Source organism: Natrix helvetica, assembly GCF_964273705.1.
Source record: "Natrix helvetica genome assembly, chromosome: 4".
Lineage (NCBI taxonomy): Eukaryota > Metazoa > Chordata > Lepidosauria > Squamata > Natricidae > Natrix > Natrix helvetica.
In genome coordinates this window covers 27,401,320-27,414,306 of record NC_138550.1, presented here as the reverse complement: position 1 = coordinate 27,414,306, position 12,987 = coordinate 27,401,320, and the positions used below count along the sequence as shown (strand labels likewise).

Here is a 12,987-nt window from a genome sequence, read left to right as displayed (position 1 = left end):
ATGGTTTCCCTTGGATCTAAAAAGAACCATCCATGAGGCTTTGAAAAATCCAAAAGCCAAGGCAAGTTTTTGCATGGATATGTTGTTGTTGAACAAGAACAAAGATATAAAATTCTGTAATTGTATTTTCTTTAATAAGAGGTTAATGGATTTATATGTGTGTGTGTGCATGTGTGTGCGCGCGCGCATGTGAATTAAAAGTAGCCCCAAACCAATCCTTTTGTATGTCTCTGCAGTTGCTTGGGCAAGTAAATAAGACACTTTGAAATTATAGCTTATAATTGGGTTTAAAGCATGCAATCAGTTCTAAATTGCTAATGGCCTTTTTCACTCCAGTAACGGAATAGCAGTAAAACTAACAACTTGGTATATTTTATTTTATTTACATATTCAATGTCAGGATTCTTTAAATCAGTTTCTTCAAAAACTGGAAGAGGAGAAGAAAGGTCTCCAGAACCAGCTGAAGGAGTATGAACTTAGACTGGATCAAGAGGCAAAGGTCTGTATCTACCATAGTTCTTCTAAAATATATCCATCTTAAGATGCTTCATGGTCACCTGTTATATTGACTGTACATACCTATGCATACATATGGATCCTGGACTATGCCTATTCTCTAATTTTCTGTTTTATTCACTTATTTCTTCTTCTGGAATTTAGGCTTACCATAAAGCCACTGATGAACGCCGTGCGTACTTAGCAATGATCTCACAAGTAAGTCTAAAAATCTCTGTAGAGATAAGAACGATAAGAAAATATTTTGTCCTAAACAAATCATTACTCTTTTCTTTCTAAACTTTTCCTTGTCTATTATAAGCTGATTCACCTCTTGGCCAGAAAGTTCTGCAAAGCTGAGTCAACTAGAATGCTGGAGGGAGACGTTAATCAGTCTTGCCATTTTCTTTCTGCCCTTCTAAACTTAAAAGATTGGCTATATGATGTTACTGATCCTTAACTCTTAACTAAACTGTGTATTGTATTAAAGTGTATTACTTGTACACTCATAAATGTCACTGCTCATTATTTTTCTGCCCCTGGTTCTTCCTTTCCCAAGTCTATTAAAATTAGTGGAAGCGTTACATGTGCAAAAGAGCACTACGTTGTGGAAGATAAAGTATTTAATCAACCTATGATTGTAATTTTGTTGGTTTTGCTTCAGATTACAAGTAAGAATAAATTCACCTATTTTACCTATCAACAATCCATGGTATTTACATATACGTTCATTCCTAAGTCACTTTGGATGTGACTTCCTTTTTTTTAATGTACAAATTCAATGTTTGGGGCCTATCTTTAAAACATCCAAAATGGGATTATGAGTATTATTTGCTTGAATCATCTTTCCACTACGCTTTGCAAAAGTCCTTGTGGAAGTTGCATCTAATAGCACTAAAATTGCTTTACACACAGATGCAAACCTCTTCTAAAATATCATATGAGAAGACATTGTTAGGTTACATTAGCCCAAAGTCTGGAGGAGTCTCATAATAGCTTTTCAGACTAGCACAATTTATTAAAATATGTAAAATTTATAAATATATTTGATGTTTTTAAAAGAAGGGTGGTTTGAAGTGAGAACAATAATTCCATTTTGAAGAATAATCTCCATTTGAATCTAAAATTTTATAAAGAACCAGTAGGGCTTCCTTTATAAAAATAGGATGCAAGATACACTAGAAAAAGATTAAATTCTGTGACAATAATTTGATTTTTTATCAGCTACAAAATAAATTCTTCCAAAAATATAATTAGCAACATAACAAAAAAGGCATAGCAGAATTACAAAAAAAAATTACTGTAATTTTAGTAGAATATCCTTTCTACTTAAAATGTTATCTCTCCTATAGCCATCTGCACAATTTCTCAAAGGGAACAGCATTGGTCTCCAGAACTACAGTTTCTAGTAGCTTTCCCCATTGGCCATTTTTGCTGGAATTGTCAAATTGAAGCTTAGTAACATTTGAAAGGCCACAGAGGATATTTTTCTATGGTGGTGGAATACATTCAGTATTCGTGAATGTCTTTCTTGGCATGCGGTATTTAAAATACTGAAGGAATATTTATTATTATTATTTTTACCTCACATTGGAAATGTCAGCCTTTTCAGTGACAAGGTCTTAAACCTTTAAAGCTTAAAATATTTGAACCAAGCAGTTTGAAATATTCCTGGAATCATGAATTGCTATTGATTGGCTTGGGATAGTGTTATTTTAATTAATATAAAAAAAAACAAGTGTTTATACTGAAAAGTAGAGTCAGCCCTGACATGTCATCACCAGCTGCATTCTCCTGGTTCTATCAGTGAGGCTTTGTTTGAGAGGGAAGGAGGAAAGGTTAATCAAATTTTTTAATTTGTTTGTTGGTTTTACTAGACTTTATCATTCCAGTCACAATTGACTCTTCAGTAGCATTAGCAATATAACGGTAGTATTTTGAGCAATAGTTTTTAATTGTTAAAAGCTGGAGGTCTGAGAAATATTCAGGTTTGCGAATACTTCCTTTCTTGCATTGTTTGCAATGCTTATTAAATGTATACATAAATGAAAACCGAAAAATATATTGGGGCTTTCTAAAGATTAACAAATGTATTATTATATTTATTCTTATGAATCATAGCCTATTTCAATAGATGCATAAGTCCAGTTTTCAAAAATATCTATGTACACAACTGCTATAGAAGGAAAATTGAATGAAGAGGCAAAATTACCTCAGTGACGGTAGATAAAGCAGTAGGTAGTTATAACTATCGTGTTATGTAATTGTATTTCTGAATTTATTTATTATGCTTTTATAGGATAATTTTTCCAGAGAATTCTTCAGTAGTAGGTGTCAGACCCTCTATTAACGGTACCAGAGATAACTGAGGCTACCTAAAAAGGATTGTATATGCAACCTCTTCATATAGACTTTTGCAAATTACAATATACTTACGATTGGTGCACTAAAATTAGTAATTGACTGTAATTGATTGATATAGCACAATATCATGTATTCAGCGAGGTCAGAATGATGAGGTAAATGGCAATAGTACAAAGAGTATTACTTGAGTTCGACTAAGGCCATGTACTTTCAACAAAATCGTTATTGATCGATTACTTTATCTCCCAGGGATCTTGTTTATCAGTACTGTTTTTGTCTGTCCTAATCTATGTTCCTAGTGTTGAACTGAGCTGACAGTAATTTTCTCTGGAAAAATGAATACAGGGAGCAAGGTGACTTTCTTGTCTTGACTAACACCATACTTTATATTCCATTTATATGCTGCTTTAAACATAACTAATTATGAGCAGTTTATAGACCTTTAATAAGATGAAAGCTGTATCAGCATAAGTACTTGTATGTAAGAGAGTCACCCACCAGAGGAATGACAAATATAACCTCTCTTACTCTATAAAAATTTAGTGAAAAAGCCAAAAGAAGTGGAATTTATCTGATGTCAGGAACAATGCTGTTCTGTAGGGGTGGCTCAGTGAATCAGAAGACCTGGAGCCCAAGATCCCTACAAATGGCACTTCCTAAAGGGCAGGCTCTGGAAATTGCTCTTTCTTCCAAGTCTTGATAGATGGGCAATGATTTTGGGGGATAGGTGATCCATAGATAATCCTGAACTGGGGAAGATTCATAACATGTTAACCCTAATTATTGTAACACCATTCATGTCATTTCTTGTTGCTGCTTAATACAAGCCTACCAACTTAACTTAACTGACTTTTACGAGGTTTCAAATTTTTCAAAGGCTGATAAGTTCAGAAAACACCACTGGATTTAAAAAAAATATTTTGAAAATATTTTGTATTAGTAGTTGGGTACTCTAAAAGAAGAGGGACACGGTGGCTCAGTGGCTAAGACGCTGAGCTTGTCGATCAGAAGGTCGGCAGTTCAACGGTTCAAATCCCTAGTGCCGCGTAACGGAGTGAGTTCCTGTTACTTGTCCCAGCTTCTGCAAACCTAGCAGTTGGAAAGCATGTAAAAATGCATGTAGAAAAATAGGGACCACCTTGGTGGGAAGGTAACAGTGCTCTGTGCACCTTCTGCGTTTAGTCATGCCAGCCACATGACCAAGTCTTCGGACAGCGCTGGCTCTTCAGCTTAGAAATGGAGATGAGCACCGCCCCTAGATCCGGAAACAACTAGCACATATGTACGAGGGGAACCTTTACCTTTACTCTAAAAGAAAACCTGCTAAAACTATTATACAAGTCAACTTAATTTTTCACGCTTCTCCCTTTCGCTTCTTTGAGGTTCTTATTTGCAATGATCCTGTATCTCATATTTACAACAACACCTACACGTTACTCTCAGTGTGGGTTGTAGGTATTGATTATAGAGTATTTTAAATTGCATTAACGAGGAGCAGTAGCTAATCCTTTCAACAAATATTCCCAAGTTTCTGGTTCTTATTGGAAATATCTGCTCTCTACTAATACAACTGAAGTGAAATTAATATCTGAAGCCCAACATGCAATTTTGTTTTGTGCCAGATTCCTTCAATATCAAGCTGATGTGTGGGTGTACTTTAATCACATTTTCAAACCCTTTCTATAGCTAGAATTGTTCAGTGTGCCAACCTGAGTAGTCTAGAGATAGGTTTAAAGTTTTCTGTTTTATGAGAAAACAAATAAATAGCAGTTTCTAAGTTTTTCTTGTAATTGGAATGTCTTCTTATTGTTCAAAAATATAGACCTATAGTCTAATAATATTTTTCCTCATGAATCAGCAAGCCTCTCAGGACTACAGTTTATTTGTACATTTGTGTGCGTATCTCTATGTATGTTATTGTGTAATAAAGAAGATAAACTTTGTGTTCTATTGTCTCAAAGAAACTGTTCTTTAAATAGTATTAAAAGAAAATAAAGATACTGTATTTTACCTCTATTACATAACTGCTATTCTTTTCATCATGTACAAATCTAGGAAGAAGGCTGCAATTAGCCATGAATCCATGTATTTAAACCAGCAGGCAAATGGTTCACTCTGTATAATTATCTCTTGCCTTACAGAATGAGGTGCATTTGCTGAAAAACATTTCCATTTGTAAAGCTAACTCTTAGTGCATTTGGATTTTTTAATAAACGTAATGTATATACATTGCAGAGTGAAAAGAAAGAAAAGGGGAGAAATCAATTGCTGTATCTGGTCTATGGACATCTTCTCTTTTTAACTTCTGCATTCAGTAAACACTTAACTATCACTGAAAGCATTTAGTTTAATCTGTGAACATTCCAATGCCTGAGCATTGGAAACTGGATTAATAGCTGATTGCTATTAAGATCTAAATAGGTTCCTTTTCATTCTTTTTCTTTCTATGTTTGTGTGTTCTGTTATAAAAAGAAATAGTTTTGCTCTCCATAGAGCAAAAATAGAAGTAGATGGTGCTGTTAGAGTACGTAGTTTACGTAGGTATTTCTATTGCTAAACTTGCCTATATGGTCTACAGCAGTTATTCCTCCTTATTCTTAAACAAATCTTTCAACAGCATCCTTTCAACTGATTCCAAAATGTGCATTGATATTTTTTATTTATGTAGAGTGCAGTGTACTTACTCCCTGTTATTTGGTCTGTTCGTTTTGAATAAGTTGTAACTTTGTGCCAATCATTGGTGTCATCTCATCAAGTTTCAGTATTGTCTGTGACATCAAATTTGTTTTCTTAAATTAGGATTGCTAGTTCTCTAGTATTTCCTAAACTCTGTTCATTGGTATATAAATTTCTGAGGTTTTGAGTGCCACTCTGTTATAACGTCCTAAACAAAACTGATCCTCATCTAGTGCTTATCTCTTTGTGTTCTTATTTTTTGGCCCTGGTCCTTGCTGTGTTTCAGTTTGGCACTTTACTCCTGACATTTTGGTGAGCCCCTGCCAAACACTCTCTTTATTTGTGTCCCAACTCTTCCCAGTAGTCTTTCATGAAAGTAGCATAGGCCATTGTGTAGAATCCAAACACATATTGGCAACTTAAGTTGTTATCTCTTCTTGCTTTATAGCCTTCATTATCTTCAAGGTTAATGATAGGGCTGACTTCCGGTTCCGGCGGCCGACGGCAACGAGCAAGCCATGCTCGCCCCCCGCATCCCCGGTGGGCTTCCCACTCCTTGGGGGGCACAGGACGCCCCGTAGAGGCGTCCTGCCGAAGGGGCGGCACCGCAGGGGATCCCTGGATCAGCGGCGGCCGGCGGGAGGTCCCCCGCCTCGCTCCAGGCACCAGGGAGCACGATGGGGAGACGCTCCGGCGTCTTCGCTGCGATGCCGTGCGGAGAAAAAGAAAGCTGAAGGAAGGGGCGGCGGTGCGGTGAGGCGTAGACTTCCTCCATTCCCATAACTAACTTTTAAAACTTGCCAGTTGTGTACACTTTACTTTTCGGCTTGATTTGGAGAAGCGCGGCTGGAGGGAGGGGGATTTCCCCCCCCTCGGACAAGCGGCTGGAAACAAGCGTGCTCTAAGCCCCAAGGGAAGGAGGAGGGGGAGAGCCAAACCAATGATGTCACACCCTTACTAAGTGGATTTTTGGACTTAAACTTATAATATAATGAAGATCTGGAAGCTTTGGAACTTTTGAACTTTTGAACTTTGAAAACTTTATTTGTTGCCTCTAAACCCGAAGCTGGCAGGGCAAGATGGCACACTTCCGTTGTCTTTATGAAATGTGAAATCTGACTCTACCTTTAAAACTTCAGGCTTCCGGTCTTTCTCTCTGTGCTACTCAGACAAATCTATTGTGGATTGCTGTTTTTTGAACTCCCTGGAGTGGAAATTTGGCTCTATTGCCAGGGTCAGTGGAAATAAAAGCTCTCTTCTGCCTGAACCTTCTGTCTCTTGGACTCTCCTGTCTGTTCTACCCTCCTGATTGATCCTTCTCCATACTGACTGGACTCTTTACTTTATGAACAATGGCATCTAAAAGACCACCCCCTGGAAAGCCAGGCTTTGCTGCCTCTGCCCCGGCATCTGCAACCTCCAGTCCTAGTACACAATCAACGATAACAGCCTTAAAGCAACCTAAATCTACGGAGCTGGAGTTTCATCAAATGTTTCAGCAAATTCTACAGGGACAAGAGGAAATAAAGAGACAACTGAAGGAGATGAAAGAAGAAATTAAAGAGAACCAGGATAAAATTAATAAGAACTCACAGAGACTGGATCTTCTGGAGGGCAGGGCGGCAGAGATGAGGGAGGGGATATAGGGGGTGCAGAAGGGAAACAAAGAACTTGACACCCAACAAATGAAAATAGAGTTTGAGAGAATGTCTTTTTACTTGACACCCAACAAATGAAAATAGAGTTTGAGAGAATGTCTTTTTATCTTAGATTTCAAAATGTGATGGAGACAGATGATGAAAATATAAGGGACATCATGACAAACATTTTGGCTGAGTATATTCAGAAGGAGAAACAACAGATGGGGTGGGAAATAGACCTGGCCTATAGAGTGAACTCAGCTTACGCTAGAACACACAATGTTCCCAGGGAGGTACACATTAAATTTCTTAGGAAAAGCACAAGAGATGAAATTCTGAATGCACAAAGGGGGCAAGCCTTGACATACAAAAATAAGGAGATAACCATTCTGAAACAGATCCCCAAGAAAGTAAGGGAAAAAAGAAAACACTATTCGCAATTGGCGAATAAATTATACCAGAAGGGGGTGTGGTTTAGATGGTTGATGCCTGAAGGTATGTTAATATTCTGGGAGGAGACAAGAGTTAGAATAAATACACCCATAGAGGCACAGGCCTTTATGGAGAAAAACACTACTCCTAGAAAAACCAGAAAACTCCACAACAGACATACAAGACACGGGAGGGGCCGGAGCTCTGCCAGCGGGGGGAGATGGGGTGACATCAAGAAAGCTCAGATCACACAAATGAGTAAGAAAATTCACCTGATATAAACTGGTCAAAATTACCAATTGAATTTACCACACTGACTATATGTTACTACTTAATATTGAATCTTATGCAAATGTATACTATGAGTTTGGAGGGGGGATGCACCTACCGCATTTCGCTGCTGCCAAAATTTGTAATCTTTCCCTTACCTTTTCCCTATGTAAAACATCAAAAAACCAATAAAAAACTTTGTTTTTTTAAAAAAAGGTTAATGATAGGGGTATATCTTAGCTAGTCCTCAGTAACATCGTGCAATCATTATAAAATGAGCTATGTGCCACATATTTTAATGCAATTTTTGGATCATAGTTCAAATATTAATGAAGTATACCTACTATGTTTTTAGAGCAGCCTTTACAAACCAAGCATTCTGTCCAGATACTATGGATTTCCTTCTCCTTGACTGTTGACCATACTTTTTAACCCTTGTAATTCTAAACCATTATGCAAATTATATAGAGGTGCTATTGGCGAGGAAGGCTTATGAAGAGTGGGGCTTAATATATATTGACTTTTGCAGATATCAGGATCTCTAAAACCATTAGAGAAGCAGAAAAAAGAAGCCGTTGAAATGAAGAGGGAGAACCAGGTTCTGAGGTAAATAGTTTTCATTACTGCTTTAATAGTTCTATTACTCATGCTAAGATGTGGGACTAGTAGGAGAGGGACATATTCCCCAAGTTATCCCCTGACGTTGGGGCGGATTCTTCCTCTTAGCCCAGTTTATTTCGTAAATTACCTGATACTATTCACATAGCACATGAAGCTAGAAAGTGAACTGTTTTATTTTGGTTATCGTTACCTATAGTTAACCATAGACCAAAGGAGATCAGACTCAAAGTCCTGTCTGAAGATCATTGGAATGAGTTGTAATTTCTTAACTCACTTATCATGGGATATTGTTGTGGATATAGTTAGGAAAAACATCATACATACATCCTTAAGTGTTAAAAATGCAAAAAACAAACAAACCTTGAAGTAAATAAATAAGCTCAGTTTTGTTTTATTCAACAACCCATAATTTGAAAAACACAGCTTAATATAGTGTGCATACTTGGCTTATTTATTGATTTTCAATCCTAATGCCCTGATTTTATTTGTGTGCATACAGTAAAACTTCACAATACCATTCAAATAACTTATACAATTTTATATATTTAATTAAAACTTACTGCAAGACAAAAATGGCTTTACAGATGGGTCTACAGATATGATGCTAAATTCAAGCTTACATTTTTACTTTAAAACAGCTGATAACAAAATGAAAAATAATGAATTTTCATCTTTAATGCTATTTCAGCTTCCCACTTTTTAGAGACATTAGTTCCTACCTTATCTTTAACATCATAGAGATGGTACAAATCCCTTTTATATAATAATGTGGATAATTTTAAGATGGCACTACTCCACCTCCTAATTACTTTATGTAGGTTTGTAAAAGTCATACTTATTCTTTTAATTATATAGGTATCACAAAAAGTAGTATTTCTCTATTATTAAATATTCATCATGAAAAGAGCCAACCCATTTGAGGGGTCTAGAATGTAAGGCTTTTGGAGTGTGGTATTTGTGTGATCTGCTCAAAGCAAATAATTATTGTATTCATGATTATCCTTAGAACTAGAATTAAGTGTCCCATTTTGAAAATCAAATCTAGCTGTCTTATCTACTACAATTTAAAAGCCTGCCTAGACACAGGTTAAGATTTTTTGGTCAGTTTTTTGGGCATTTCCAACTAAATGTACTAGTGTATATAGCAAACACACAATTCAAACAGCTTACATTATATTATTATTTTGTAAACATCCCTTTCACAAAGTCGGGAGATCAATGTAATATTTTTATTTAGGGACCTATAAAGCACTTTATTAAGAACTATCTGGATGGCAGTATTTGTAGCAGATGTACGAATATATGAGCAAAAAAGCATTAGGCAATAGAAATCAATTGTTTCAAATATTATTATAACAAGAGTGAGTGTAAGGTATGATTAAAAAGTCAGAAGGTGGCCACTACAGTGAGATCAAGGTGCCACCTATTTTTTATTATCATCATTTTCAACTTCTTTGACTCTTACTCTATCCTTCAAATCTGTGGTAGGCTGTTTTTCTCTATAAACCAAGTTGAATGTCAAGTTTAAAAGCAAACTTCTAAATGGGAAATAATGCAATATGCTGATAGGCTCAAATAGTTTTCTAACAAGCAGCATGATTTCTTGGAAAGAGCTCAGAATATAGGTAGCTTATGTGCAACAACGCATATGGAAGAATATTTTCTCCAGACAATACTTGACATTTTTTTAAAAATCCATGCCTTCAAAGGTCTCACTGGAAGCAATAAAAACACACTCTTTTTACTTCTTTGATTCTCATCTCATACTAAGCCACAGTTTATTATTTAACAAGCCATCAGAGTCTCGCTTCTGGATACTAAGCCATAATTATCTCTCTATAAACCATAATGGCCTGGATTCACACATTACAGTAAGCTCAAATCAAATCATTTTGTTATAGTTTAGTGTGACCTATTTTAAGTTATGATAGAAGGAAAATCTTATTGTCCAGGTTTAGTGCCTGGCAAAACATTGGTCTGATCCAATCCACTCTTAGATGAAATGGTAAAAGTATGTTGGGGGGCGGAGGGGGGAGAGAATACATGCTTCAACTGTCATTGAAGGCAGCCATGCTAAAAGATTTATTTAAGAGCAGGTTGCTGTTATTGTAAAAGGGTATGCATCTCTTTCAAAAAACCAGCCAAAATCTTGTCTCCCTTCTTAAAAAATAAATGTTCCATATTTTTTGCCATCTGCAAATGAGGCTGGCCATTTTGCTATAGCCCTGCTATCTAGTAGTGGTATAACAATTATCAGAAAATGCCACGTTTCTATAGCAACAGGCAAGTGAAAGTGTGTTTTCTGAATTTTCTTCTTTTTTTTATATCTATATTTCAGGAGAAAGTGTAATATTCCAAGAAACCAAAGAATACTGGACCCAAAGAAGGGACCAATTAAAAAAACAGCAGGAGTGAAACATCTTCCAAAACTGAAACTCTGATTGCTTATTTTAGAATTTTTCCTTTTATTGTTTATTTCGCCACTTGCAATTACAGTAAACACAAAATGTTATTTTAAAATAGTATTTTAAAGGTTCCTCAACTCAAATACAGAACACAAGGACCCCTCAAAGAGAAATTCTTATGGCGCACTCAAGATATACTTTCTACATATGTCAGGGGTGTCCCAACTTGGGAACTTTAAGACTTGTGGACTTCAACTCCCAGAATTCCCCAGCCAGAAAAAGAAAGAAGGAGCAAAGGAGAAAAACAAATGCTGTCGCTTTAAATTGGAACTGAGCATGCCTGGTTGTGGAATTCTGGGAGTTGAAGTCCACAAGTCTAAAAATATTTGAAACCCAGCACTGTGTCATGCCTCACCAGTCAAAAACCTCACCGCACGTCACTGGCTTATATGGTGTCATGTACAATTAGCCTTATTTCTTGTTGAAATGCAAGAAGCTGTAGAAATGTTTATGAGTCTCTATTCCACACTGTAGTTTGCCTTTTTTCAACAGGCTGAAGTGGACGCAGGCACAACAGGCATTCTGAGATACACAAGCTTTAGAAAAGTAGTTTTATTATAGAAAAGACAGTGGAGCCACTACGAAAGAATTTCAACAACTTCTGTGAATTGAATGCAGGCCTTATTTACAGTGAAAGCAAAGTTTACATTCTTACAGTTGAGCGTGTCCAGTCTGCATGGTATATTTGACTTGAATTCTTTTTGGGGGCAGTAGAATCATTTCTTCCTGTTCCTTGTTTTGAAAAAGGACTCATCTAGTTCAGCCTATTTGCTCTTGCCTTTGAAAATAAGCCAGAATTCAGATGTGCCTTGCCCAAGCTAAGAACTCCAGAGTGTGAGTGACTAAACAACTCTAAAATTTCCTTGATCATGTGTGCAGAATCAGTATTCTAGTTGGTTCTTATTTGGAATCAAAATGAGAAGACTTATTATTTTACTTGCCTCTATGACAAGCATTTTATGAGGAAGACAAAGAATGATTTGTGCCTTATAACATATGGCATATGTTGGATAGTTAATCCAACCATTGTGATGACTCTGGTAGGCAGACCTTCATTAAAGAATTCTGAAAAGCAAGAACAAAACAGACAGATTTTGATCAATATGGAATTATGGAGGAAAGATGATTATTTGTGGAAGGTTTTCCAATAGTTCCAATTCTTTTTAACCTACAAATCTCAAGATATTAAAAATATTACAGAACAAAATTCTCATTGATTGCACTGATTTAATTCATGTATCAGTCTGAGTCATAAACCGTGCTCTACAATTTACAATAACTGAATCTATTCACCATTTTAAGTCATAAACAAAACAATCTCTCAACAGTTTATTGAATTTTATAAACTCATTTATTTTAAAATAAGATTTCTTATTTGTGAATGGGACTATCTTAATGGGTCACGCATCGCATTAAAACCTGAGCTGGTTTGTTCACTCTTGGATGAATAAACACACAGAATTGTGCTGGAAGTTCTTTTATGACTAGATAGAAATTTTGTCTAGAGCATATTTTTCCCTTTCCATTTCTTATGAAGTTGGTACACTGTCTATTGGGAAGCTATACAGCCCAAGCTGTTACATTCAGATTTTACAGGAATTGTTGCTGAAACAGCTATTGACCTTATTGTAATCAGTAATGCTCCTCATACTGAGGTATTCCTGGATCATTTTCTAAACCTATCCCAACAAGAAGTGGTATTCAGCCAGTTCTGACAGGTTCTGGAAAACTGGTAGTGGAAATTTTTAGTAGTTCGGAGAACCAGTAAATATGTTGGCCCCATCCCTGCTGCCTCCCAGCTGATCTTTTGTTGCCCTGAACAGGAGAATGGAGCTGGAAAGCAGGTTAGTGGGGTGGGGAGGGAATGGGGATTTTGCAGTATCCTTCCTTGACCATGTCCACAAAGCCCACCATGCCCACAAAGCCACGCCCACAGAACCAGTAGTAAAACAATTTGAATCTCACCACTGATCCCAACCAATAATATACAAGAAACTCTTAGACTAATGAAGTGCTCAGTCATT

The 12,987-nt window shown here is 36.5% G+C and overlaps 1 protein-coding gene across 2 annotated transcripts in view; it reads left to right on the top strand.

Annotated features, from left to right (window-relative positions):
* Positions 1–12,738, top strand: part of LOC309390524 (coiled-coil domain-containing protein 169-like) — a 34,208-nt gene extending 21,470 nt beyond the window's left edge. The window contains exons 5-8 of one of the 2 annotated variants that reach the window (XM_081949928.1): positions 401–499; positions 661–714; positions 8,407–8,483; positions 11,456–12,738. In XM_081949928.1, the coding sequence (XP_081806054.1) occupies positions 401–499; positions 661–714; positions 8,407–8,483; positions 11,456–11,489 (264 nt within the window). In that variant the 3' untranslated portion in view covers positions 11,490–12,738. Of the gene's footprint in view, positions 1–400; positions 500–660; positions 715–8,406; positions 8,484–10,836; positions 11,114–11,455 lie in introns of those variants that run through there. The other variant, XM_081949927.1, reaches the window with a different exon arrangement.
* Positions 12,739–12,987: the final 249 nt, after the last annotated feature.